Below are 27,652 nucleotides of genomic sequence, written 5' to 3'. Positions count from 1 at the left end.
GCTTCAGCAGATTGAAGGACAAAGCAAGCTTTTCTGGTAGAAGCCTAAAGCAACAGTGCTCACGGCTTTCTACCTCTGAGAGCATGACGCCAGGCCTCTCTGCTGTCACTCACGTCCTTCTTGCTCCTGCAGCCGGAGACCCGCTGGGCCAGTTCGCCATCGTGCAGGTGGATGAGGGCCAGTGGGGTTTGATTGTGAAGGAGAGTCTGGACCGAGAGGCCAGAGACAGATACGCCTTGAGAGTCACGGCCACCGATGGCAAGTTTGAGGCTCCCATCAGCGTGGACATCCATGTGCTGGACATCAATGACAACAGCCCGCTGTGTGAGCAGGTGAGTACAGGTTACTTCAGCTCTGCAGTTAGATGCATGGAAGCCACTCAGAGTGAAAATGGTAAGGGGAAGTGGACGCTGGGCTGTTTTGAACCTTTATTTTTTAAAGCGTTTGTTTTTCCTTTAAAGGTGCTTCTGGGAATATCTCCACATTAAGAGTAAAGACTTTTGTCTCTCTGCTGCTTCCTGTACAGGCTGTAAAGCCCCCGAGGCTAATTTATGAAACTGAGCTATTAAAAAAAAGATTAGTCTTGACTTCATGTAACATTTAATATTAAAGACGGTTTCAGTATAAAGCCAGTATTTCTCCCTGTCTGTTTCCTCACAGTCATTACTAGAGTTTAATGGAGACAGATGCATGAAATGTTCACCATCATAGATCACTTATCATCCAGCAGCCAGGAGAAATATCTCTATCATAATAACATATTGTTTAACTGAAACCAGGTAAATAACATTTGCATGAATAATCTTTACTTAACAGTTAATAAAGTCCTTTTAAGTCTTTATAAGCCAGTTATAAAACTGGCTTTGACACAAAGTCTTCTTAAAACAAGACTTTATGGAGTATTGCATCATAAGCAGTTAATAAGTAAAAAATAATTTATTTATTACACTTGGAAGGTTTGTGGTAGGTTTGTAACATGTATATTAAAGAGTTAATTGTGACATAAATCCATCCATCCACCCCCTCCATGTATACATCCATCCATGCATCCACCCATCCATGTATACATCCATCCATGCATCCACCCATCCATGTATACATCCATCCACCCATCAACCCATCCATCCATCCATGCATCCACCCATCCACTCACCCATCCATCATGCATACATCCACTTATACATACATCCATTCATCCATCGATGCATCCATCCATCGATACATCCATCCATCGATACATCCGTCAGTCCGTCTGTCCCTCCCTTCCTCCTTGTGCCGTACGTTATGGTGTCAAAGTTCAGATGTAAGTAACAACTTACTTAACGTGACCTTTTTCTCAGCTCTGTAGGTGTGTTTCTGCTGCTTCCTGTTTTTTCTCTTTAATCCAACGCTGAGTAGCTTAACTGAAACCCACCCAGTAAATGCAGGCCTGATTATTGTTATTATCCTCCTGCTGCAGCTCGTGTACAAAGAGGTGGTGATGGAAAACTCGCCCTCCAGCGTGTTTGTGCTCAAGGTTTCAGCTTCCGATCCAGACGTTGGCACTAATGGCCAGATTTCCTACACACTCCACGGGCCAGATGCCGACAAGTTCCACCTGGAACACAGGACAGGTATGATGGTGTCTGTTTGACGTCAGTGCACGGCATCCCTGTCAGTGCGAGTTTGAGGGTGCAATAGCATGAACTGACATCCATCACCTGATATCTTCACCACCTGCTGAGACATCAGTCAATCTTTTGACCCACTCACAGGTCATATTGTGTGTAAAACTAGAGGTTGATTTTATACTTGAATATAGAAAAGTAACACGTGCATGGATTTCCAAAAGTTCAAAGCTGCTTTAGATTGAAAGTTGATTGTATCATGATGTGAAATTTGGGCACTTACAGCTCCAGACTGTACAGACTCTTCAAATCTTGTCCAAACAATCCTCCTCTAAGTGTCCACCTCGTGTGGATACTTAGATCATTTAAAATATATATATAATGTAATAAAGAAATGAATGTTCTAAGTGGGGCTTTTAAAGTTCAGAAAAGCAAGAACACTACCACAGAAAGTAGTGTTTGAAGGCAAATCAAAGCTCTTGAACTTCATGGAAGAGTCATTAGAAGAAAAGCTTTCCTCTGGAAGTCTGAACATCCGAAGGATCCCGGTGCCTTCGTGAAACATTTTCAAAAGAAAGTTTTTGTTAGAAAGACACTTGGAGAACAAAGAGTACAGGATCTATGAAAATAACTCCTCTCTGTGGGGGTGCATCAGGAAGAAATGGAAAGCCTCCATAAGTGGATGGCTCATAGCAGAGCACAGTGATCCTAAACACACCTTAGCATCCACTGCAGACTAAAAAAACACAACGGGCTCAACCCGAGGCCAAGCTGAAGGCATTAGGATTGAAAACCTAGACTTCAAAAGAGGCGCACCATAACGCCGTAAAGCCCATGAAGATGAGAATGTGCCCAAAAATCCTAAAGCAGGAATTCAAAGACTCTCCGTTCCCTGTAAAGTCTTTACAAGCTGTGATACCTGCAGCAAAATACAATCCAAATAATCAAAGAGACATGCTCACACCTTCACGGGAGCCAAACTTCAGCAAGGTGTGCATGAAACACTGAAACACCGACGGGGACAAGCTGGTGATGTGTTTAGGTTCCGCTGGAGTTTAGCATCCTGCCGTTCACGCGACAAAACACCAAAAAGTTTTAACATTTGACTGAGTAATATAAGTTTATAATACTCGGGCCTAAAACTGTCACCTGTAAATGAGCAGCACCACAGTCACACGATGTTTGTGTCATGGCGATGAATAACGTGTGCGGCCTCTTTAAGCTGCTCGTTAGCGGAGGCCTGTCCTTCGTGGCTGGGGTATTTCCTGAATATTTTATTGCTTATCAAATGTTCATAAAGAACAGGAAATGCAGACACTTTTGTTTAGTGAGGCAAAGCAGTGTGACTTATCTGACTCCATGCAGACCAGTTGGACTTTGTCTTTTTGGAGGGAGTGACTATCAGTTTTAAGCAGGAAACACCATGCTCACCTGCTCACACCTCAAATATTAAAATAACACCTCACAATATTCACCTCAACACACTACATCTGACCTGAAGATGACTGCTGATACTTTAATTATAAGACATACGTCATCATCTGCATGTGCATCACCAGCGTGTGGAGATGTGTTGGCCTTGTTTTGGGGATGTTTGTGTTCTGCGGTTTGATGGTTGTGTGTCGTACACCTGTCCCAGGTGAGCTCTTCACGCTGGCCGTGCTGGACCGTGAGAGGAACGTGGAGTTCAACCTGGTGGCGAAGGCGACGGATGGCGGGGGTCGATCCTGTCAGGCCGACATCCTGCTGATGGTCCAGGACATGAACGACAACCCGCCCCGCTTCTCGTCCAGCCACTATGAGGTCACCGTTTTCGACAACACCACGGTCCGCACGCCGGTCGCTGTGGTGTATGCGAAGGACCCTGACACAGGTGAGCTGCTGCTGCTGAGTTTGATGTGTCGCTGTGGGTGCAGCGAAGGTGGAGTAACTAGACAAAGTGAACACGGAGTTGTTTATGTCAGGTCTGAACATGTTGGGACAAACCCTTCATTCTGGTATCATCGGCCCTTTTTACACCTTAAAGCCTGATGCTCAGGCGTGCCTGTGTGTGTGTGTTTTTGTGTGTGTGTGTATGTGTGGTTTGACTGATCCCAAACATAATAAAGGCAAAGCCGTGCATGAAACACCCACCTGAAGTTCACCTTTGCTGTGTTGTTCCAGCTGTGATGGGAATTATCTGCATCACGTAGCTTTTAACCTTTGACCCCTGCAGCATGAGCACCTCACTCATTTTACATTTTTAGCTTCAGTTATAGCTGACTCTTTCTAAAAACATTGCGCTCTAAAACAAAGAATCCTAATTAATCTGTTTTCATTAGAGTCTGCATTTCAAACCTGAACTTTCACCCTTTAGATTTTTACTGCCACATTTCTGCTTTTAAACATGACATCAGAGCTGCCGCGCTTCCTGCAGTCGGTCGCGTGTCTGCGTGTCCTCATTAATGTGTGAAAATATGTGGGTGTGCCTTAATGACAAAGCAAAACCAAAGGCCACTACAAAAGCAGCTAAAAATAATGTCAGCCATAAAAGCCGTTTAACTTGGCTTTGGTGTCACATTTGGACGTCTGTTATTATTTCATGCAGTGTGGGTAGTCCTGAATTACTGTAAACACTGCCTTTTTTATGTACAGGTGTTGCTTTACCTTTTTAAAATGACAATTAAATCTAGAGAAAACTTTAATAAGACACTTTAATGATAAAAAGTAGTTTTATATGCAGTTTTTGTAGTTATTTTAAGGACAGCCAACGTTTGTGTGAGAGCTCTGATCAGTGTCTGTGGGGTGGGGGGTTTCGGGGGATGGAGGGCAAACACGCCTCTGCTTTGATGTGTAATTTGTGAGTGTAGCGGGAAAAGGTTGGACATGAAACGAAAGACGCTTATTTTTCACAACCAGCTGCAGGCTGATGGCTCGGTGACGTCATCAGAGTTTCTTAAACATTTAAAGTATGAACACATATTCATGCATCACTTAAAACTTTAATGGCATTTCTGCATTGACGCTGCTGTTTACGAGTCGCACGCAAACGTTTGTCACAAAAGTTTCACTGCTTTTTATTTCCAACACGTAAATATAAAAGAAATACAAAATAACATAGTAACATTAGTAATATCTCTGTGTGAACAGTTACACACGTATGAATACAGAAACACTTTTTGCATCTTTAGATTCATCGCAGCCTTAAACTGTAGGCCCACTGGTGTCCGTCTCACACAATATTCAGAATACTTTCTGGCAACAAATGAATGAACTTCAGACATCAGCTGTGCTTTTTTCAGCTCTACAAAATCCAAGAGTTACAGAGTTTATCTTGAACACGAGTAAAGACTCTTTCTTTGTTAAACCTTCTATTTGTATTTTTTTTCCCAAATACCACAAATTTGGTCTTCTTCATGAGGATTTATTTTTGTCAAACCGTTTTTAAATATTATTCATTTCAAAAATCTGTTAATGCTACACTTGTAGGCCGCTTGCTCTAAATCCCGATAAGAAGAGTAAGAAGCAGCCAGTGTTTCACATTGGTTGGTATTATTTGTGCAGAGGTGGAGCTGCGTGTTCACTTCTGTCTTTGTGGTTTCCTTTGTGCTGCTCCTCCTTCCTGTGATTCATGTAAAGCCCGGGGTTTTGTAATCAGCACACGTATCGCTGATGTACCCCAGCCCTCTCTTACTGAGGCGAGCGGCCACACTTTGCTGCAGATTGCCAGTGCAGTCGTAAACACCTTATTAATTAGTTTGAGTGCTGCATGGGTGAAGTCACATTAAAGGAAAGAGCTCGGTTTGTGCAGGTGTGTGTGGTTTTCGATGTGTCATTCAAATGGTGGATCACAGTGGGACTGCACACACACATTAGTTTGTACAAAGGTGGACAGATTCAGACAGGTAGGACACACACAGCCCCAACAGGCTGGCCACGCCTTCAGATGTGCAGCGGCATGTCCTCTTTCTCAGTGCTGACGACTTTCTCACAGATGCCAGTGACTCACACTCATGTTTCCATTTTTTAATGCTTTATTTGCCAGATAAATGGATAAAACCACTTCAGCACACAGAGAAAAAACTGCAGGCATCAAAACAGAGATGTGGAGTCACATGTGACGGTGAAACTGTGCAGCAGAGCTCGAGCAGCAGACAGAAAATAACCGTAGTCGAAGTGCTAATCCTCTGAAAAACCAACACAAAGTGTTTGACCTTTACCCGTAGTGACATCTTTAGGCTGCTTAGTCTGTTCAGCAGGAGATCAGACAACGAATAAAAAGAGTGAGAAAAATAGAGGCGTTATTTCACGAGCTCTGCGGGAATCTGAATGTTCTTCTTATTGCTCTGGAGTTAGTGGTTAACGAGCCTCCTCATGGGGAGGGTCATTTTTATCATCAGTGATTTTCATTAGAAACTCACACGCTGGGCTTTTCACCCACACACTCCCACTGTAAATGTGTAACTGTGCAGAAACAGTGGGATCTCCTGGATGCTTCGTGTTTTTTCATGTTTACAGCCCGGAGAGTTCAAAGCGTGCAGTGATTATTCTTTCTTTTCATTCTTTTAATTGGCGCTGTGTGGAAATCCAGATGTGGCTTAGATAACAGTTTCTTGACTAATTCATATTTTTCTGTTTGGATAACAGGATCAGTCACACCCAACAAACCAAAGTAATAACCTGACTCTGGATGGCCTCCAGTTACACTCTCGAAACAATTTTGGATAACTCAAAACAAACATGTTGGACTTTCATCTCTGCAAAATCAAAGTCCCGTCATCCGGGGTTTCACAAAGTTCCTGAAACACCTTTAGTGGATCCAAAACACCTGAACTCAAGGGGAGAACAGCTTCTGTTCATTGGCTCAGGGCCTCATTTACTGTCAGCCAATCACAGCTGGGATCGGCTGACAGTAAAATGGAGACGTATTTGTTTCTTGATGACCTGAGTATATTTATTTATATAGTTACATTTATTTATATTAACATATTGATTAAAGCCGTCTGCTTATACAGTCTGTCTCTATAAGAGATTTCACTGCTTTAGTCTTTATGATTCTAACCTGAGCAGGATAAGGTCGCTATTAAAAGTGATGACCTGATGCAGAGAAGCAGGTGAGACGTCCTCACACACCTTACCTGTCCGTGTTCCTGTGCTCAGGTATAAACTCCGAGGTGAAGTACTCCCTCCTGTCCGGCGATGACGGCTACTTCTCTCTGGACGAGTTTTCGGGGATCCTACGGCTGGAACGACCTCTGAACCCTGAAACTCCGACCACATTCGAGCTAAAGGTGAAGGCCACCGACCGCGGCCTGCCTCGTCACCTCCACTCTGTTGCCACGGTGACAGTGGATGTGGTCTCTCTGGACGACTACCAGCCCGTCTTCATGAGCTCCGAGTACACCGCCCAGCTCCCAGAGTCCTCGGCGGTCGGGTCGGAGGTGCTGAGCGTGTCTGCGCTCACCAGAGACAGCAGCTCCCCGGATCCCATCGTGTACCGTATCATCTCTGGGAACGAGGACGGCCGCTTCCAGCTGGACTCACGAACAGGTCAGAACAGCTGATTACACGTTTCATTATTGCACTTAGGCAATAGTGAATAGTGGAATTGTAAAGCGCTTTGAGGGTATCGAAAAGCGCTATATAAATGCAATCCATTATTATTATTATTATTATTAGGCGTACAGGTACAGGTGAGCTTTACACCTGAGCGGCATTTACCCGGCCCCCCAGAAACAAGCCACATATCAAATAATAACAACAACAACAACAACAACAACAACAACAACAACAACAACAACAATAATAATAATAGTTGTTATTATTCTTATTATATAGGTCCTTTCAGCTGGAGAAAAGAAAACAGCAGCAGAAATAATGAGTGAGGGTTAGTCAGCTGAAAACAGACCAGCCAAAACAAAGAGCTGAAAGATGCTAAACCAAATATCAGGTGACCACTCGCTAACAGTAAATATAGACACAAAAAGGATTTCAGAATAAAAGCACAAAGAGAAAATGGGACCGTTGGTTGAGATTAATTTATTGTGACAGAGTTTTCTCCACTTTTGTTACTTTACAACAAAACTATATACAACTTTTATTGCTATGGGTGACTAGAGGCTCACTAATTAGCTGAGTATTTAAATTCATGACAACGGTAATATTTCCTCTGCATTAATATTCAGGTAAAGGAAATGCTTTGGGCTCAGTCTGAATTTAAACAGTTTAATCATTTTGGACAAATAATCACAATGTTTAAGTTTTTCTACCTGCAGATGTTTTTAAAAAGGACTAAGACTGTTGCCTTGGTGCAGAGAGGCTTTATTAATGCTGCAGATGGAGCAGCGAGCGCTCGCGAGCTTCGCCCTCTGCTGGGTTTAACAGTCGGACTGAACTGCAGTGTGGGACTATCTCACAGCTCGTTGCCAATAAATCATTAAAGGCCAGAAGAGGTGCACTCATCTGTTTATTTTGAAAAGCCAAGACAAGACGATCAGAATCTCAACTAGATGGGATTCACTGAGATTGCAGGTTATTTTTGGTTCGTATGACACTTTAAAGCTGAAATGGAAAAGTGTGAAACTGTTGGCTCGGCCTGCACACCAGAGCAAAGAGACCAGCGAGCAGCACCACAGTTCCAGCAGTTTAGCCATTTCACTGATCGATGCAGCCTCTGCAACAACGCAGGTCACTAACTCACATGTCTTTACTTATTCTCAGTTTGAAGTGCTGCAGCTGCAGCACACACTCACGCTTGCATGAGTGTGTGACGGTCCTTCATGCAGCTGCTCTCTGGACAGCAGAAATAGTTCTGCGTGTCGTCCCGTTAGGATTGTTTTGTTTTTTTAACAGCCGGCTGACACTAGTTTCATATTTACCCAGCATACAGGATGTGAGAATATGATTGGTCAGCGTAGTTTATTTTAGTTTGGTGAAGTTTGAGCTGGTCGATGCTATGTCAGTGAAGAATTCCAGGCGAGCGGGTTGTGTTTGACCTGAATCGTGTGTTTTATGAATGGATCCTTCCCCCTGCAGAAGAGGGTGTGCTGTTTGTGTGTCGGAAGCTCGCACGCCTCCGGCCGGAATCGCCAACAGGAAGAGTTCAGCTTTCTGTCTGAGATGATTCACAAACAGCAGAAGCTCCAGTTTCTCCTGTTTTTCTCAAAGTTAATTTCCAATCAATACTCGTCCATCCACAGCACGATTAGAGATGAGTGACTCACTGGCTTGTGGATAATTTATGATTTGAGTTTTTTGATGTCTGCAGAATGATTCAGAATTGAATCAATTATTGATCCTGTGCATCATCCGTAAACATCTCCGAGCATATTGTGGAGTACGCGGTCGTAAATAGTAAATCTCCCTCCGGCCTCTGATCAAATCAGGGGCGATTTTAGCCCATTTTTTTAGCCCATTTTTGGGGGTGCTTCAGCATACAGTACGTAATTGAGATGGAACATTTTAACAACAAAAGTATAGATAACCCCTCCCCCCTCCCAAAGTGGTTTGTTCCAGCTCTCCCCTGCTCTGGCTCTAGCGCCGTTGCTGCCAGAGCGATGGTGGCTGAGACGCAGCGGAGCAGAGGTGTAAGCGTCTGGCTTAAAACAGGACATGTTAGCTGCCTTTAATCTTCAGTTACTCTTTATATAGTTAGGTAGGAGTCAGGCCATGTTTCTTTTTAGCTGAAAAATATTACACCAGGTAACCTGCAGTGTTGAAAACGTGTTTTCCGACTGTGTTTGCTACCCTACAATCCGTCCTGCTCTGTAGTAAAATCAGCAACATTTGACCGTCCTGTTGCTCCCGTTTAAATGTATGCAGCCTATTTAAAATCTAAAACGTAACATTGTCCGCAGCCTACTGTTTCAAATGTAATGAGAGAAACTGGTTATTTTGTCATATGTGCCGATATTGAACCCAAGGTACTAACTAGCTATCTGACTGGATGCCCATTAACCTTATAACTCCTGTTGTGTGTGTGTGTTTGTTTGTGTACAGAGAGACAGCCAGGTTCATAATGGATATGAGGTAGTTTTTTCAAAAAAAGGAGCCACATTCAGGTAAAAGTGTAAAATCAAATGATCCATCAATAAAGGATAATGTTGGATCAGTGTTTCAATATTTATATCCTTTATTAGATGTACATGTGGTTTGGTTATTTGCCTTTTGGTTAAACGAAAACTGAGAGAGGACCCTGGATCAAATGCTGTTTGTCACACACCGGACACGCAGCACTTTGTCTCTCTTACTGCAGCTCTGTACTGTGAGCCAGAGCGCACAAATCTCTGCGAGCTGTGTAAGCTCCAGAACCAAAAGACAGCGCCATCACACAAATGAGGAAAACCTCAGTGACGTGTCACTTCACGCTTCTGCTCAGGCGCAAAAACACAACGTCAAGCTGGAAACAAAAGTCTTCCATGCATCATTGTTTCAGTTATAGGATTTGAGATGAACAGTTTATAGCATCACAGTTTGATTCTTGGGCTGGATTAGAGCAGCTTCACATGAGTCACAGTTCAAAATAATCCTTCTTTTTCTCGCACTGGACCTCAGTTCATCCTCTGTCTGAAACAAGCTGTTTAAGCCCTTGAAGCTGGCTTTGTTCTGATTGGCTGACCATTATAAACAGACAGTCTAACAGCTTCCTCTCTGTGATGTAATCCTATCTAAAGAGTGTTTAGAGCACTCAGGCTTCCCTGGCAGTATGGGGAGGTGATGGGGGAGAGGGAGGGCTTTGCTGCTCAGGGCCCAGATGATAAGTGAAAGAAAATGGATGAATGGATCTATTGGTCTTTATTTTCTTTATTTTCTTGTACTTTTGTCTTGTTTGCCTGACTTTTAGGATTTCTAGGGCCTCCTCCACCTTCTGATAAATATATGAGTTGACTCTGCCCTCCATGGAGACGCTCGTGATCAGCATCTTTTGATGTTCGTGGCCGAGTTGTTGGGGGTTTTCTTCATTGTCCAGTCTGGGACCAGAATGAAGACTCTACTGAGCTTGAAGCTGAGCTTGCTGCTTCCAACAGTGCGAGAAAAGCTTCTGTAGAAAACCCCGATGATCCGAGCTGCCTTTAACCTGATTCCGGATGATCCAAGAATTTTCCAGAGGCTTTAATGTTTAGCTGCGTTTGTCTTTCAGGGCTGTGCTCAGTAATGTGGGTGGAGATCTGAAACCAAGGCTTCGAGGCGGGCTGCTCTGTTAGTGTTCCGCACATTTTCTCTTAGACTTTATGTCTTTTTTAGTAGTTGTTGGGAAACATTACCATGCACTGAAAGTTAGTTAATGGCACAGAATTGCAGCGGTGACACAAAGGGAGGAAAAAAATAGTAAATCTGCAGAGTAAAAAGTGAAATCGCAGACTTCCTGCCAAGTTTGTAAAATGTGTTTCTGTTACTTCACTGAACGTTACTGATCTTTCACAGGCTGCGAACTTGAGGAATGTGTGAGCTGAAAACGCTCCAAAATCCCTCCTTTGACATTTGCCGGTAATGCGCCATTACGCCCAGAGGTCATTTGTGTCACCAAATCATGTGGGTGAGATCAGAGATGTTAATGAAGAGGGAGACGCACCGTGGCAGCTTCCAGTGAAACGAGTCGTGAATGACAGGACTCGTCAAAAGCAAGCTAGCCTGGACTTGATGTCTTGGCTCTCTGATTATTTTCTTTGAGCCCACACACACCAGCGCACATTAGCGCAGATGTGAATCAACCCGTCAGGAGCTGCTGTCACGCTCTCACATTCTTCATGGTTTTTCTGCTTTTTGCTGTGAACAAAATTCATAATTGTAAAGATTTCATTTTTCACAAAGAAGCTTGGTTTATTTTATTAAAGTCATCAGTTTAAGCTTTTAAATCACGGGTGTCAAACATTTGTCCCGGGGACCAGTGCCGGCCCCTGAGAGGTGCAGCTTTGGTCCCGTGGAGGGTCAGTGTGGATGGAGGGTTGAACTGAAAATGAGCTCTTCATTTAGGGTTGAGTCCAAAGAGGGCAAAACTATGACCCACTGGGAGACTAACTGGAATTATAAGAAACCCACAGTGAGGCTGAGAAACACTAAAAAGGTTATCAGGGAAGTGTAAGCAGCTGGGCAGAATGAGACACCGAACACGACACGAGGGAAACAAAAACAGACGCAAAGCACAAGGAACAGCTTTCAAAATAAAACAGGAAGTGAGGTCCGAGATAAAGGATGTGGTGTAGGAGCAGAGTGGGTGTGGGAGCATTAAAAATGTGTCCAAACTCCTGGAGTTGGTTGGTCACACAGGGACTAAATACATACAGACTTTGTGGGGCCGCTTGTGGCTCATGGTGCACACTGAATCGTGGGAAGTCGAGCTCACAAAGCAACCTTCTGATTAGCAGGCCGCCTGCTCTGAGCCACCAGATACAACAGATCAACAGTGAGGAGAGTGAGGGCTCCATCCAGGTGATGTGACCCAGTTACCTGCACCACTTAATTAAAATTGAAAGAGATGTAAAAAGGTTGAGTCCAGTTTACTTTATCTGCCTTTTGGCAGCGCCATTAAAAAGGCCTATCATCCCCAGTTTCTGATTGGCTGAAGGGCTTCATCAAAACAGTAATTATGAAAGAATTCATGTGCCGGTTTCGGTCTTGTACCCACTTGTGAGCGTTTCCCTGTAATGTGTTTGTAACTGCACAGTGTGCGTGCCTCCGCAAACCCTCAGAAATATGAGCAGTGTTTGATCTAATGTACGAGGTGTTCACTTCTCCACTATCAGCTACGATCAGCGCTCTTAAGCAAGGCATTCAGCTTATTGCTTTAACACATTGGCTGCAGAGCTGCTGAGTGGTGATAAAAGCTGTGCAGTGGACTTACTGTCCAGGTGAGAATGCACAGAGGCGTGTCACATGATACCATACACAGAAGGAGGGAAGTTTGTACTGCAGGGAAAGAGGAAGGAAGCGAGGGCACTCTGATTTACTGAGCTCAACTCTTCTCTCCTGTCCCGTGTCTCCTGCTTCTCGAGGCGAGGATGGAATTTTGAGCAAATTTAACACCAGTGTCGGAGCACGTGATCAAACCAGCCGTTTCCCTTCATGCAGGCCTCGTGACCCTCGTGGCCCCGCTGGATTTTGAGGTTTCCCGGGAGTACTACCTGTCTGTGGAGGGGAGCCGTGGGAAGTCGCCACTCAGTGACATCGCCACGGTCATCATTAACGTGACAGATGTGAACGACAACCCGCCGGTGTTTGGGCGCAGTGACTACAGTGCCGAGGTGTCGGAGGATCTATCACCTGGGCGCCTAGTGATGAAGGTGAGAGGTGTGACTCACACGAGGTCGGTCGTTGTTCTGTATGGAGTCCGCATGCTGGGTTTATGTAGCACATGCTCAGGCTTTTAATTAACAATGTTCCCCAGGTCGTACACAGAGACGCACTGACAGCTTCACAGCTGAGGGGCAATCTGCATGTATTTAGTGCTCATGCAAGCTGATGATCTCATAACACGTGCTAATGTAAAGAAAACAAGTGATGAAAAACATCATTCACACACATTAATAACAGCACGGGAGGAGCACGCACACACATGCAGTTGTTCAGCAGCACGTCAGCGTCATCCTTTCAGGCCAGCAGCAGAGATAACACAGCTCACCGCCTCCCGACGGTCACAGCTGGGCTGCGTGATTTTCTCCTCCTCGTTTTTCTTGTCATTTGTTCCCACGTCGTCAGGCTCACCTTTAAATAACGAGACAGAGGTTCTGGTAGCGGAATGAAAGGATTCGTTAGTTGCAGTCACAGAGGAGGAGAAGTCGGGCGGGACAACTTCAAAACACGGCATTATTCATTTTCAGTCTTTTTTTAATCTATTATCAAGTTTTGACTTTTAATAATAATGTTACAGTCGAACCAACCCAGATTAACTGGATGACTCATTGACGTTATTATGTTAAAGAGAACAAAAGTATGATAATGATACTGAAGCTGAAGAGGCAAAAATCCAAGTCCAATCTAATGCTGCATTTAAATGAAGGTGAGAACGAGTGCACTGTTGTGAGGAAGATGCACGCTGTGCGGACGCAGCTGCTGAAAGCTTGAGAGGCTGGATGTGAAGAGTCCTCCAGCCAAGGAGCCACATTCCGACCTTCGCACAGAGCTCAGCTCTCCGTGACCTTTGACCCGCTCGCAACTCAACTTGTCAGTGTGTCGTGGGGATGTTTTGTGTGACCCCTGACCTCCAAAGAGGTAGGCGCAGTTATTCCTCTCCCGATTTTCATCCTTCCTTTTTCTCCGTGTCCAGGTAACTGCCACAGATGAGGATGGCCCAGTCAATAACCTGCTGCGCTACTCAATTGTGAGCGGCGACCTTCTGCAACAGTTCTCCGTCGACGCTCGCAGCGGTGACATCACTGTCCGCACTGCGCTGGACAGAGAGGAGGTGAGCGTGCTCAGGAGCAATGTGAGCTGCGTCGCACTAAAGAAGCAGCAGGTCACGTGAAAACTCTCTCCTCATCTGCAGATCCCTCACTACTCCCTAACGGTGCAGGCAGCAGACGAAGGCAGCCCACCTCTGTCCTCGGCCGTCCTCGTCGCCGTCACCGTGAACGACGTCAACGACAACCCGCCCGTCTTCTCTCAGGTCAACCACAGTCTGCTGCTGCAGGTACAACGACCCGAGCGTCACCCACGCAGGCTGGAAGCCTTTATTCGTTTAAAATATTAATGTTATTATTATGCTGACGATATTCCCCAGATTCCAACTCATGTTCCTGCTGCTGTTCGAGTTGACCTAGAAAACAAGCTTTAAAATGAGCTGCAATGAGCCCAACACACCACATTTGAGGGGTAATGAGAGAGTCTCACCATGTAAATATTCAGACTTTATATTCTCAGGTCAAAGGTTTGCTTCTTAAGTAGTGATTTTAATCTTGGGGAAGTTCTCCGCTGTTTATCCCTTATGTGTAACTTTCTAAGAAAAACATCCCCATTTTTTTTGTACATTTGTTGTTTTTTGATCCAAGCTCAGTGGTCCATATATTCCCCCGCCTCATGCCCAGGTTTCTAATCACTCTGTTACCCTGCAGATATGTAATGTGGGCTTTAGGATAGTTTCTGTCCTAATGAATCCTAGATCATAAACGGATTTGATAGCTGAGCACATCACAGGTAAGGCAGGGAGATTAGGTTTGTGCCTCTGCAGCTTTAAAAAGACACAATCATGACTGCACCACACGCCTGCGTCAGGAAAAAGAGAGTTATGTCGAGGGGAAGAAATACGTGTGTGTACCCAGAACCGGCCAGAATGAATCACCTGTCATTAATAAGCTCGGCTGTCCTCAGGGAGGGCGCCACAGTTACAGTCCTGTGTGACTTTTGACACCTGTGGATAAACACAGACAGAGACAAGCGGTTAAGGCGTCCCCGTAAAGCAGCTGCTCGGCCTAACAAGGTGATAATGGAGACAGATGACCTGACGGCTGCAGGTAATTAAAGAGAGCTCACTACAGGTGACCGTTTATCCACCTGTCAGCACTCTCTGTGACAGGTGGATATATGCTGCTCCGTCATCAGAGCGGTTTCTGAGCTTTCAGGGATCAAAGCGGCAGAAAGACGTCAGCGTTTCGCTCTCACCTGAAACTCCTAATTACATTTCAAAGTCAATGCTTTCGCTCCAGTGTGTATTTTTGGATGCTTCATTGGGATGTGGATGCCCACATGCCTGCGTGCGTGGACATGAATTCACGCTGCTGGCAGTCCCATCGCAGCGCCTCACTGACAGTTACTGTTTCCCCCGCCAGCTCGCAAACTTCCATCGAGTCACTGATCCAGGACCGAAACACTGCCAAACCCAGTGTGAGGACAAATCCGGACTCTGGGTTATCGTCCCATCTGCCAACAGCTCCGCAGCCAGCTCTGCCTGATGAAGAAACTCAGAAAGAATGCAGCTTTAAGATAATTGCACGTTCCACCTGCACATTGGTCTCGCTATCATGAAGCTGAGCTTCGTCTCTCCTGCGTCCTGTGAGGCGTGCTGTAGTTGGAAGTTTAAAAGTCCTCTCTCGGAGGTGTTGCACATTTTAGTCCATTAACTCTGATGCATCCTCTCCCAAAGCACGCCGCATGTTTTTAGATTGATAACCTATTTTTCCAGGAAGCTCTGGTTTCTATTAATTCCCTACAATATGAAAATCAGCATGCAAAGCCTCTTAAATTAGTTGAGATAGTAGGTAATCCATCACAGCAAACAGCTGAAGGTCTTCATTATTTTCTGGCACAGTCAGTGGAAACAGGAGGGAGTCACTCTACAAACAGCTTCCATGAAACGACGCCGAAGTGTCTCTGAGCTGTACAGACATGCCAGCTGTTCTTTAAATGACCAGTAAACACGGATGGAGTGCTAAACAGGAAGAGTGTGATCAGTGTGGCTCTGTGCAGCACGCATAAGATATTTGACATCCACCCACCCACCCACCACGCTATCAATCCACCAATTCATTCAATCATCCATTCACCCACCAGCAGAGACGGGCAGTAACGCGTTACTTGTAACGTGTAATCTGATTACTTTTTTCAGGTAACGAGTAAAGTAAGGGATTACTATTGCAAAAACGGTAATTAGATTACCGTTACTTTCCCGTAGGAACGCTGCGTTTCTGCGTTACTAAAACCGTGATTTTTTTTGCGAGAATGTCTCATGACAGTGACGTAAGCGAGTGCGCCGTTCGTGACAACAGCTGTGTGCAGATCAACAATGGATAATATATCGAGTGCGGGAGAGAGTATGAGCGTGCAGCGTTTAAAGCGTGGAAGTACTGACCTTACTTTGAGTTTGATTCCATAAAAAGTGACAAAAACATTAGCATCCATCGTGCGTGGGAAGAAAACTTCTTTTTAAAGCGAAAAAACCCCCTAAACTTCCAAGCAAGCACCGGGAGTGCGCTACCATGTAATGGGAAACTCACAGAGAAACTCGTGGATTCTTCCACTGCCCGCTGCGGCACACCTGCACCAGGGTAAACCTCCGCCTACCCCCCCCTGCTTTACAGGTGAAAATAGAGCAACAGGTCCGCTAGTCTGTGACTTTATTTATTTTCTGCTGTGTTTTACTTGCATCTATGTGAAAGAGTGAGTGTAAACACAAAAAAATATTTTATTTTATGTGCTGGAATGTGCAGAAAATAGGTTTAAATATTAAACAAATTTCTTCCAGTCAGAGAATGTTGCAAATAATTACATTTTTGCTTGATGCATAAAGTTAAAAGATTAAAGCTAATAAAACAAGTTTTAAAAAGAGACTTTTCCATTTGATTACATTTTATATGATGAATTATGCAGAAAAAGTAGAATTGGGCTGAAAGATCTATCGCTTTATCACCTCTTCAGGTTGTAAATCGTGTTTTTAAAAAAGTAACTAAGCAATTAATTACTTTTGAAAATAAGTAATCAGTAAAGTAACGGGATTACTTTTTTGGGGGAGTAATCGGTAATTAGTTACTGATTACTTTTTTCAAGTAACTTGACCAACACTGCCCACCAGTCACTGAGCCTAAACAGGCCAGTGTGAGTGAAGTGGATGTGAGCCGAGTGTGTTTGAGTATAATCAATGCTTCACATGTTCCTGCAGACAGAACATTTCTAACTGTCAGATTAAATCCTGCAGAATGAGCTGGATGACGTTGCAGTGTATCTCCCATCACATGCTTGATGTCATGAAATAGGCAGAGCAACTATACAGGCAGTGTTGCATGTGAATGATTTAACATGAGGTAGAACATACTAAATCTCTGGTTAATGGGAGCTCTGAGGTCGATGTTGGAGCTCTGTGGTGCTGGGATAACGAGAACATCCTTAGAAGCACAAAACTGAATAAAAATGTGTCCCGCAGGAGGGCGAGGCGGTTGGCAGCAGCATCCTCCAGCTGGTGGTGACGGACAAAGACACCCCAAGGAACGGCCCTCCTTTCTCCTTCCACATTGTCAGCGGGAACGAGGACCGCCGTTTCCATGTGGACCAGGGCGGCCTGCTGTCGCTCTCTGCTCCGCTCAGGAAGAAGGTGAAAGTTCACCATCAGCTCAAGATACAGGTGAGAAGCTCTTGTCTTTCTCTCACAAACTCTCACTGACATCTTAGAAAGTTTGTCTCAGCTTTGGAAGTGCTGAGCGTCGCTCCCGGCCTCAGCCGCTGTGCTGTCCAGACAGGTGAAGAAAAGTTAGAACAAAGTCGTCTTTATGGTTTTCTGTGGTTCTGAACTGTCAAGACTGACCCTGCACACCCAGTAACGATGACTGAGTTTGAATACAGGAATTATTTAAGCTGGAAAAATGAAAGTCAGAAGAATGACCCTGCTTCAACTCTTCACTATAATCCATTTACAGAAGGGGTTATTCTGAGGGTTCAGGCTGTTTCAGGTTGCAGCTGATGGTGCATATTCATGTCCTGCACTGTATGGATTTTGTTGGCTGGAACAAATATATTTTGGGATGCTGAGAGATGATACTTTAGTCCAAAATGCTCCATTTTTCATTTTGTTCTCTGCTGTCAGAGGGAGAAAAAAAAAATAAATCACAGTGGTTGGACAGTGTTTGGTTGATCACAACAAAGAAACAAAAGGATTAATATGAAATGTGAAATACAAATGTTTTTGCTTTGATTGCAAGTGAGAAAAAAGTTTATTAGGAAGCATGAGAGAGGAGGGAGACACGCACCTGCACACCTGTAAATGCATAAGGAGAAACAGACATGTTACCTGTCCAGCTTTTACATTTCAATGATATTTCATAAGAACAAATCAAATCATTTAATTTTTTGTGCTCCACCTTTGCCCAGGTGACAGACAGCGGCCACCCTCCCCTGTCCTCCATCTGCGTGGTCAACATCAATGTCACCGAGGAGAGCAAGTATCCTCCGTCTGTGGTGCCGCTTGAGGTCTCCATCACCACCTCCGGAGGGCTGTTTGCAAACCGGGTTGTCGGCAGGCTCCACGCCTCAGACCAGGATGTGCAGGACGTCCTGACCTACAGCCTGGTCTCGCAGAGTCCCGACGCCAGGAGCTTCTCCGTAGACCAGGCTGACGGCAAAATCTGGGCAGACGAACACCTGGAGGAGGGCTCGTACGCGCTCAATGTCAGCGTGAGCGACGGGAAGTTCACCGTCTGGACCGGGGTCAAAGTTCACGTGTGGGTGGCCACTCAGCAAGCGTTGGACTCTGGACTGACGCTGCAGCTGGTCGGGATGTCGCCGGAGGAGTTCCTGGGCGATCACTGGAGAGGCCTCCAGCGCAGCCTGGGACAAGAGCTGGATCTGCCCCGGCAGGAGCTCCACCTGGCCAGCCTACAGCAGCGGCCTGACCCCCGGGCCCTGGAGGCCCTGCTCATCTGGAGGCCTCAGGGCGGCCCCGTTCGGCCCCTGCCCACCAGCAGGCTCGCAGGTGAAAGTGCTGCATGATCACACGGGGTCAGTGAGGTCAGTGTTCAGTATGTGTGCCATCTGAAATGTTGGACTCTTTGGTACAGGAATTATATCGGACATCGAGGACTCTCTGGGCCTCAGCATCCTCAGAGTGAGTCACAACGGCTGTCTGGGCAGCGGATGCCCACCGCGAGGCTGCAGGAACTCCGTGCGGCTGTCGGGAGAGAGGCTGGGCCATTTCACCACCGCCAGAGCTACTTACATCACCCCGCAGCACACCTGGGAGAGCGCCTGCCCCTGCAACCGTACGTCCACCTGTCTGTCTGTACTCAGAGCATATGTACGTATGAGTGAGCTGACAGGGTGCAGCAGCTGTTTCTGACATCTTCTGAAGAGCAGCATGTTTGAATCGTAAAGTTCGGGCCTGCAGGTTTGCAGGATAAGTGTGCTGCAGTAGAGTCATGTGACTGAACATCCACAGAGAGCACAGCGTCCTCCTGGGTTATTCAGCTGTGGTGTAACTGAGCGAACCTGACATGAGGCCGGTTCAGCTCTTTATCGAGTCCTCTGTCACACGTGTAGGACTAGGCTTCTAAGCGAGCTTTCTGTTCGTGGAGGCTGGTGACTTTAAAGTGAACATCGTTGTAGGGTCTCTACCTGGAAAACGATATATACTGCATGCTTACATGCTGTGTTATGATGACGAGTACACTGACCTCCTAACCCCTGATGTCACTCCATATTCAAAGAGCTGCAGAGAAAATGATCTTTTCATGCTTCAGTGTGTGCAGCCGGAGTTTCGTCCTTTTCTTCCTGAGATCTGAGGATGAGGAGGGTAAATATTCTCACCAGTGTCAGCCTGTTCTGGTGCATCATGTCGTTCAGGTTAACCTCCCTGCGGTTACACAAACTGAACTGAGGGAGTAAATCCCCGGATTTCATGAATGGCTGTCAGTATTCCCTCAGCGGGCCACATTGGGATTTGTGCAGGCATTCCTGTATGGATTATAGCTGCAGGGGGTTTTCCTCTGGCTCTTCTTGTCACCAACATGTCTGACTCTACTTTACTTTTTAACCCTCTGCTCTTAAAACCAGTAAAGGCTGAGTTTTGTGCCAGATGTGCCACACTGCAGGTCCAAATGAAACTGCTGCCACGTGTTTCTTCTGCAGCTCAAAGTTCACAAGTTCTGTTTAGAAAAAAGGTAAAAATCAGAGTTCCTGGGCTCTGATCGACTTTGGTGTTGTTAGTAAACCTCCCCACAGGCATCATCAAAGTTTAATCTTAGAACAACTAAAAAACAAAAGCAGAAGAGAAATTTGCTCATGGCTCTTATTTGCTCTGGGTTGCTGCCGCTGGACTCGTGGTTGCCGTCTGTGCCTGACTCTTTGCTCCGTTTTTTTCCTTTTCCAGTAACAACATCAAATAAATTTTCTCTCATATCAGAGATCACACATTACAGGTTACCACCTCGTTTCATCTGAAGGTGTAAAAGCATCAAAAGAGCCGCGCCTTTTAACACAGATTAGGATTATTAAAGATAAGTGGATGCCTAGCTGATTTGGTGAGAACTGCTCTGCAGGTATTTAGTGAGACAAACATAAGATTCCTGATCTCAGAAGCTCGCCGCGGTGGCACCCTCATGGTTGACACGGTTAAAGTCCGAAGGACAGAATACGTAGAAGTCATCCAAAAATAAAAATCAGATGATTAGCACATTTACTCAGGAGAGGATAAACCAGGCAAACGCCTGGCCAGCTCATTCTTCTGTGTGTGACCTCTGCTTGTGTTTCCTCTGTTTGTGTCTCAGAGTCGGCGCTGAGGTTCGACAGTAGGTCCTACCTGAGGTACCTTCACCGTAAGGACGAGGACAACCAGGACTTCAAACTGTCACTGAGGTTCAAGACGATCGAGAAGCAGGGCGTCATTGTGTCCACCAACAGCAGCACCGGCTGGGGAGCTTTACAGGTATGGATGCATCTGCGGTGCTGTCATCAGAGAGCCGGACATCTTTGGTTTTACAGCTGATGTAGTCTTCCTGAGAACACATCAGAGCTCTCACTGTTTCAGAAGTGTGCAATGAACTATGTCTGCCTGATCCTGTTGAACACTGTTGCAGTGTAGGGGTTTGTGTGAGAGGTTACCCAGAATGCACTTCGTTCCAGTTTATTCCGACTCTGAGAGAAGCTCACAGAAAGGCTTGAGTGGCTTCGTTAAATACACTAAAGTCATTGCTGCGGATTGGAGGGGTCCCATGACCGGATCAAACCGGGACCTGCGTCATGCGCCTCCTCAGCCAGCGTAGAAGCTTCATGCAGGTCTGCGATTCAGAACCGCTTCTGAAATTCAATCAGGCATTTAGGACATGAGCACGTGAAAGTACCTGTCACGCAGAGATACAAGAAAGGAATACCCGATATGCTCTCGATTTGTCGGGAGAACCAGCATGATGGTGAGGAGTTTTTATTTCAAAGCAGTGACTAAAGAAAGCTGAACATCTCTACAACAAACTCCACTCTCACGCTGGCCTGCCTCGTCAGCTCACAGAGGTCCGGGACATCGCTGGAATTTCACACCGAAGAAGGCAACGTCGTCTAAAAACAGGCGGACTGACCCAGATTCACCACAGTGAGAAGAACACAGACCAGCAGCTCGGCGGGTATCAGATACTTCACACACACACACGGCGGCCGGCAAACAGGAGCAAATCAAATATCGGTATTTACGATGATGTGAGTGGGGATGAAGTGAAGCACCAGGTCATTCTGTGAATCATAGCTGGAAACTTTCAGGGTAGGTGTAGAAAAGAGGACTCGTATGCAGGACTCCTTTGGGAGAAGACAGTGGATGTATTTACAGTGCGGTAAAGGTGTAACAGTATATAAGTGAAAACACACGTAGTGACTCCTTCCAAACAGTAATCCCGAGTGGCGGTCCAGCTCCCGTGATCTCTCTCTCCGTTTCCCTCCTGGTGGCAAACACACAAACACACACGGAGTAACTAAACAATCCTCAGATCAACGTAAACTGCCACAAAAACCATCCGCGCTGCTCTACCGTGCTTCACACAATGATCCAGTGCTGACCGAAGCTCGATCGCCCTGTTAAGAAGGCAGCCCGGGAGATGGCGGATAATTGGCGACAGCTGGTCGGCTCCGATCAACAACAGGTGCGGCCAGTCTCTGCGCGGGAATGCTCGTCACAGCTCGGAGCTAAACAATCCCGTTACGAGAGAGAGAGAGTGGGAGAGAGGGGAAGGGAGCGACATGCACACAATAACACATGGGCAGGCATCCAGGCGAGGGCTGTCGGACCATGACAGAAACATTTTGGGATGAAAAGCCTCACTCGACGGTCCCCACAGAGACCCGCCTTAAATCAACTCAGCGGCTCTCCCTTTTTGTAAATCTGCTGCTAAATTAGTGTCAAACAACGTTATTAAACATTTGCCAGTTGAGATGCCCAGCTCAGGGGAAACTTCCTGTGAATGAAGGAATCAGAAATCCTTGTTCCGCCAAATGCTGCAGTTTTCTTTCTTTGTGTCTCAGGAGAGCAGCAATAGAGACACACACGTCTTCTTACCTGCTTGACTTTGTAAAAGAGGAAAATGCGAGCACGCTGCTTATCGTGCACGTCTGTGTAGGAACTGTATTTCATCTCGATGTGTGAGTGTGGAGCAGGAATCAGTTCACATCCAGATCACAACAACACTCACCTTGGGAAACTCTACACTGTAAAGTAACAATCAGCCCCTATGAGCTGGCGCTTGGTGACAGTGGGGAGAAAAAAATGTATGTTTTGACCCTTTGGAGTCCTTAGTTTGGAAAATCCCGGAAGCTATTCATGGGTTCTCTCCAGGTACTCAGGCTTCCTCTCACAGTCCAAAGACATACAGTTAGTGAGGATAGGATAGGTGCGAGTGGTTGTCTGTCTCTGTGACAGACTAGTGACCTGTCCAGGGTGTACCCTAGACCTTTGGTAGTAGGGCTGGGCGATATGACCCAAAATTCATATCTCGATATTTTTTAGCTGGATGGCGATACACGATATATATCTCGATATTTGTTTTAAAGCCATAAAGTAAGAACAAAAAGAGAGTTCTTAGTCAAAGCTGTGTTCCAGATGTCACACAGGCACTTTTATTAACATACAGCGTCGATGTACATGAAGAAATTACTCAAAAATAAATTATCAGCATTTATTAAATAATAATGCTGCATAAATAAAATAAAACAACGTTGTTTTTGTGCATAACAAAAAGCTCACAACTGTGCAGTCAAAATGTAAACTAACAGACGCTGTGCATAATAACAAAGGCAGATTTCACAGCTGCTCTGTTCCCAAAAGTTCTACTGCGTGACTGACAGCCTGGAGTTTGAAATCCTCTTTGCAACCATGTCTCTTACAGGTGCCATTTGTGGTCCATATACACACAATATGGTAATATTACGTTGAAGCGCGCAGTTTACACAGCACCATTCTCGCATGAAAATATCTTAAAAGTTTATTTTGTGACCCAGAAAGAGTAATATTTCAAACTCTGCCACTCTGTGTTCCTCCGCCACTGCCTCGTTTGAGTTTTGGACGAAATGGATTCTGGGATATTGCATTTCGTCATTTCGAGCTGATTGGAGACCAGAACAGCCAATGAGATTTTTTTTGCATCCAAGTCTGTGATTGGCTGGTTTTGTGGCACAAATATAACGGTGTACAGAAAGAGTTGAGGGCGCACGAGCAGAAATGTTGAGAGCGCAAGCAACACATAGCGAGCGAGCGCAAATGCAAAAACTGAGCGAGAGGGGCTGCTATTGTGTGTGTGTGTGTGTGGATAATAGCAAACACTGAAATACATTTTTGCATGCAGGAATGAATTTTGTTCACTCAAATTTAGCTTTTCTTCGCTAAATTTCTCCTCAAAATGCAACACCTGCACCTGCAAACTTTTTTTTACGTGCGCTCAATTTTTTTTTACGTGCGCTCAGGATAGTGGCACAAAAATATCGCCATAAACCTGCAGAGTTTCACAGGCTGTAAGTTTCTGAACTTAAAAAAAGAAAAATCTCCAACATTTATTGCCTCGTTTCGTGGAGCAGTACGGGAAGCTTTATTAAGCTGACTGAAAACAATGAGACCTGAACAGATAACTCATGACCCAAACCTGGTTTGATGATGTTTCCCCTCCTGGGCTTTCCTCCTCTATGAGCTCTCCGGCTCAATATTCACTCGCTCTGATTCTCAGGAAATTTCAAAAGCACCATTCAGCCTTTCCCAGCGTTCTCCCTCCTGGGCTTTGGATCTCGGTCCCTGCCCGCTTCATTATGAGCAGAAATGGCTTCAAAAGGAATTTCTGAGCAGCGAGAGCTCCCTCACCTGGGTTTGGTTCAGAGAAACTTCCTGAACATACAAGGTGCTATTCATACACCTGATTACCCGGGAGGACTGAGCGGACTGTATGAGTGTACTCTTCCACACCTCATCAGTATTCTCTGTCAGCTTTCACACCTGTGGGACAGGAAATGCGTGCTCACCTTCAGACCTGTTTGCTGCCATTAATTTCTTTGCTTCTGCATGCATGCGCTTGGAATCGGCTCCTTTCAAATGAAAATGTGTGAGCGTGTGGATGAAAAGCTGCCAGGGTGAGAAGTGTAGAACAGGAAGAGGTGATTTGTCACTCCTGTGTGATGAGGAGTGTCAGTGAACACACTCCATACACAGTTGGTGTTTCTGCAGTGACACAAAATGCCTGAAATGTCAGTTTAGGCTTTTATCGCGGTGAGAGAGCAGCAGGGAATCCTGCTCACAGTCTCATTCAGCAGTCGTCCCTTTGTTTTATTAAATTTCACCAGTGTGGGTCTGCGGCGGGCGAGGCTCTGAGGTTTCTGTTGCTCACTTTGCTCCACAATCAGAGCGGAGGAGGCGATTTACAGAACTGAAGAAAAGGAGAGCTAAGCTGTCTGCGTTCCAACCTGCAGAATGAGCTGGTGGTGGCATTTGTTCACTCTGGAGCCTCTTAGACGAGGTGTTTTCTGTCCAGCTGGGAGGAGCCTGGGCCATGCTCAGGAAACTCTGGGGAGATTATATTTATTTAGGAACAACTGAGAATTGAGAAGGCTGTGATGTAGGGTTAGCAAGCCTACCCCATAAAACCCAAATTCCTACGGAAACATTGAAGAGGCTTGGTTTAGAAGGAGGACCTTCACACTGAAGACTAAGGACTTCATATGGTGAGGAAGCAACGGGACTGAAAATCCTTCTTTAAGGAAGATCAACATCAGTGCATGGGAGGAGGAAAGGCAGGCCACAGAAAACATCCGTGGGGTGTCCTGGTTTGTGTGTGTCTTTGTCCATTTCATCACAAAGACTCACACATGCGTGAGTAAGTAGGTGTAGGGACAGCTGCCCAGAGGAGCTGGATGGAGGTGCCGCCACCCAGCTGTCAGGCAAAGAGGGAACTGTTATGAAGGGGGAAACTATTAACAGGGACCAGAACAGTTTCTCTGTCATGCTGTAAACGTGTTTATTTTAACAGTCGGTGGGAGCTCTTGCTTGGATGGTCTTCGTGTGTTTTAGTGTTTGAGCAAATGCTCACGAACACTGAATGGATGATTATTAATTTTCATATTTGGAAAACAGTCGCGTCTCCCTCAGGAGGAGTTTGCAGCTTTTTCTCAGTGCTGCTGAATTTTGATCAGGTGCAGGGCAGACAGTGATGAATATGTCCAATACTCTGAGGACAACATGAGTAAAAATGTAATTACATGTCTCCCAGGTTGAGTCACTATTTATCCCCAAAGAGAGTAAACAAAAGTTAATGCGCTTTTATGCTAAATGTGAGAGCATTGCTCCTGATAAACATCGCGTTAGTGACATCAGCTTTTAGCCTCTCAGACTCTTGGCCCGTTTAGCCAGCCTGATGCTGAGCAGTCTGAACGGCTGCCTTTCATCCTCCCAAAATTCTCTCCCAAGTGCTGAAACATCACCTGCAATCTGCAGACTGTTAAAGACCAGCGTTCCTTAAAAACACTGGATTTATATCCAGGATGTGAGGATGCACACTCTCTGTCAAGTAGCTCAATTGGACAGGTATGCAGTTTCCTGGCTGTGCAGCTCTTCTCAAAGCCAAGAGTCAGTCCTGATGCAAGGAGCCTCTTTGAGTTTCTTACATACCTCTGTTGTCCCCGTCCAAGTGAAGACATGCAGGATCACAAGTGTGAGCAAAGCTGAAATCCAGCCCCAATTCACTCACTTTAATTAACATAGCACCAAATCACAACAGCAGTCATCTCAAGGCACTTTGTATTGTAAGTTAAAGACCCCACAATACTACACAAAACCTCCACAATCAGACCACCCCCTTTCAGCAAGCACTTGGCGACTGTGGGAAGGAAGAACCATACAGGGAAAGGGGCGTGTCCAAGGGTTTTTCCTTTTTTTTAAATTGGAAACTTCTATTTTAATGTTTGAAGCGCGTCAGATTGCTGAGTTTTCCTTCTTTGGCCTGAGCTCGGCCTTCTCCCTCTCTGTCTCGGTTTGACACCAGCGCTGTAGTTTGCCTGCGTGCAGTCGCAACACACATCACACGCTGTGGGCACTCTCCAGTTTACCAGCAGCACTGACAGGATGTGATATATAGAGGCGTGAAGCACTGATGCTGCAGAGCTGAAGTCTTTGAGGAGCGGGATTCGACTTATGCTGCGCTGATGCTGTAAAAGCCCGAGTGCATCATCTCCCTCACACGGCTGCCTTAAATCACACCCAGAGTCACAGGAACGTACATGATACAGAATAAAGACGAGCAGCACAATTCAGCCCTCAGCTCCCTCCTTCAGCCCCGTGGGCTGTCATTAATCCATGAGAAGAGTCCTGCAGGTCCGGCCCCTCCGATATGAATCACTGCTGAAGCTTTTTACTGCCACAAGAAAGCAGAGAGAACATGTGGCAGTGATAGAGAGCAGTGCAGCATCACCCAGAGGACGGCCTGAACGCTCTAGAGGGCTGCAAATAAAGACAGGAGCACGCCGAAACAGACACAGCAGCTATCAATAATGCCTCCGGTGACCAGCGAGGCCAAAACATCCATGCTCCTTGGAAGTTGGAGTAGCGTGGTGTTACATGTAGAAAACATTACCTGGCTTTGGGAACGCTGAGCGTGCACAAACTCTGAGAGGACGCTGAGTGCACAGCATGACACAGTGAAGGACCTTTGACCCCACATTTTTGGCATCCATTCAAAATCTGAAACATAAGTCACAGCACGAGCGCCTAAACGAATGAAGATGAATTTAAAGCATTTTGAGACTTTTTTCTAACAAACTACAAAACACTAAGTGATGGAACCACTGAAACGAATCTGAAAGGAGCATTAAATGTCAGAGCTGCTTCCAAGCAGGATGTCGGTGGTTAAATAATGTTAAATAATATTGTTTGTTTGTTTGTTATGTTGCAGCACGGTGGCACGGTGGTTAGCACTGTTGCCGTACAGCAAGAAGGTCCTGAGTTCAACTCCACTATCAGGCCGGGGTCTTTCTGTGTGGAGTTTGCATGTTCTCCCCGTGTTTGCGTGGGTTCCCTCCGGGTACTCCGGCTTCCTCCCACCGTCCAAAGACATGCAGCTTGTGGGGACAGGTTAATTGGATAATCCAAATTGTCACTAGGTGTGAATGTGCAAATGAAAGTGAGTGCGAATGGTTGTTTGTCC

General features: G+C 45.7%; 1 protein-coding gene across 1 annotated transcript in view; it reads left to right on the top strand.

Annotated features, from left to right (window-relative positions):
* Positions 1 to 27,652, top strand: part of fat2 (FAT atypical cadherin 2) — a 92,111-nt gene that overhangs the window by 49,688 nt on the left and 14,771 nt on the right. Inside the window, exons 13-23 of the mRNA XM_005943792.3 lie at positions 133 to 332; positions 1,460 to 1,613; positions 3,247 to 3,480; positions 6,747 to 7,136; positions 12,654 to 12,865; positions 13,849 to 13,986; positions 14,068 to 14,211; positions 17,434 to 17,631; positions 18,375 to 18,975; positions 19,061 to 19,261; positions 20,765 to 20,922. Of these exons, the coding sequence (XP_005943854.1) occupies positions 133 to 332; positions 1,460 to 1,613; positions 3,247 to 3,480; positions 6,747 to 7,136; positions 12,654 to 12,865; positions 13,849 to 13,986; positions 14,068 to 14,211; positions 17,434 to 17,631; positions 18,375 to 18,975; positions 19,061 to 19,261; positions 20,765 to 20,922 (2,630 nt within the window). The remainder of the gene's footprint in view (positions 1 to 132; positions 333 to 1,459; positions 1,614 to 3,246; positions 3,481 to 6,746; positions 7,137 to 12,653; positions 12,866 to 13,848; positions 13,987 to 14,067; positions 14,212 to 17,433; positions 17,632 to 18,374; positions 18,976 to 19,060; positions 19,262 to 20,764; positions 20,923 to 27,652) is intronic.

This window comes from Haplochromis burtoni, unplaced genomic scaffold (assembly GCF_018398535.1).
Source record: "Haplochromis burtoni strain Fernald_Lab_line unplaced genomic scaffold, NCSU_Asbu1 Contig_361, whole genome shotgun sequence".
In the NCBI taxonomy this organism is placed as follows: Eukaryota; Metazoa; Chordata; class Actinopteri; order Cichliformes; family Cichlidae; genus Haplochromis; species Haplochromis burtoni.
The sequence above is the reverse complement of the archived record's forward strand: the minus strand, read 5'-3'. Positions and strand labels throughout refer to the sequence as shown.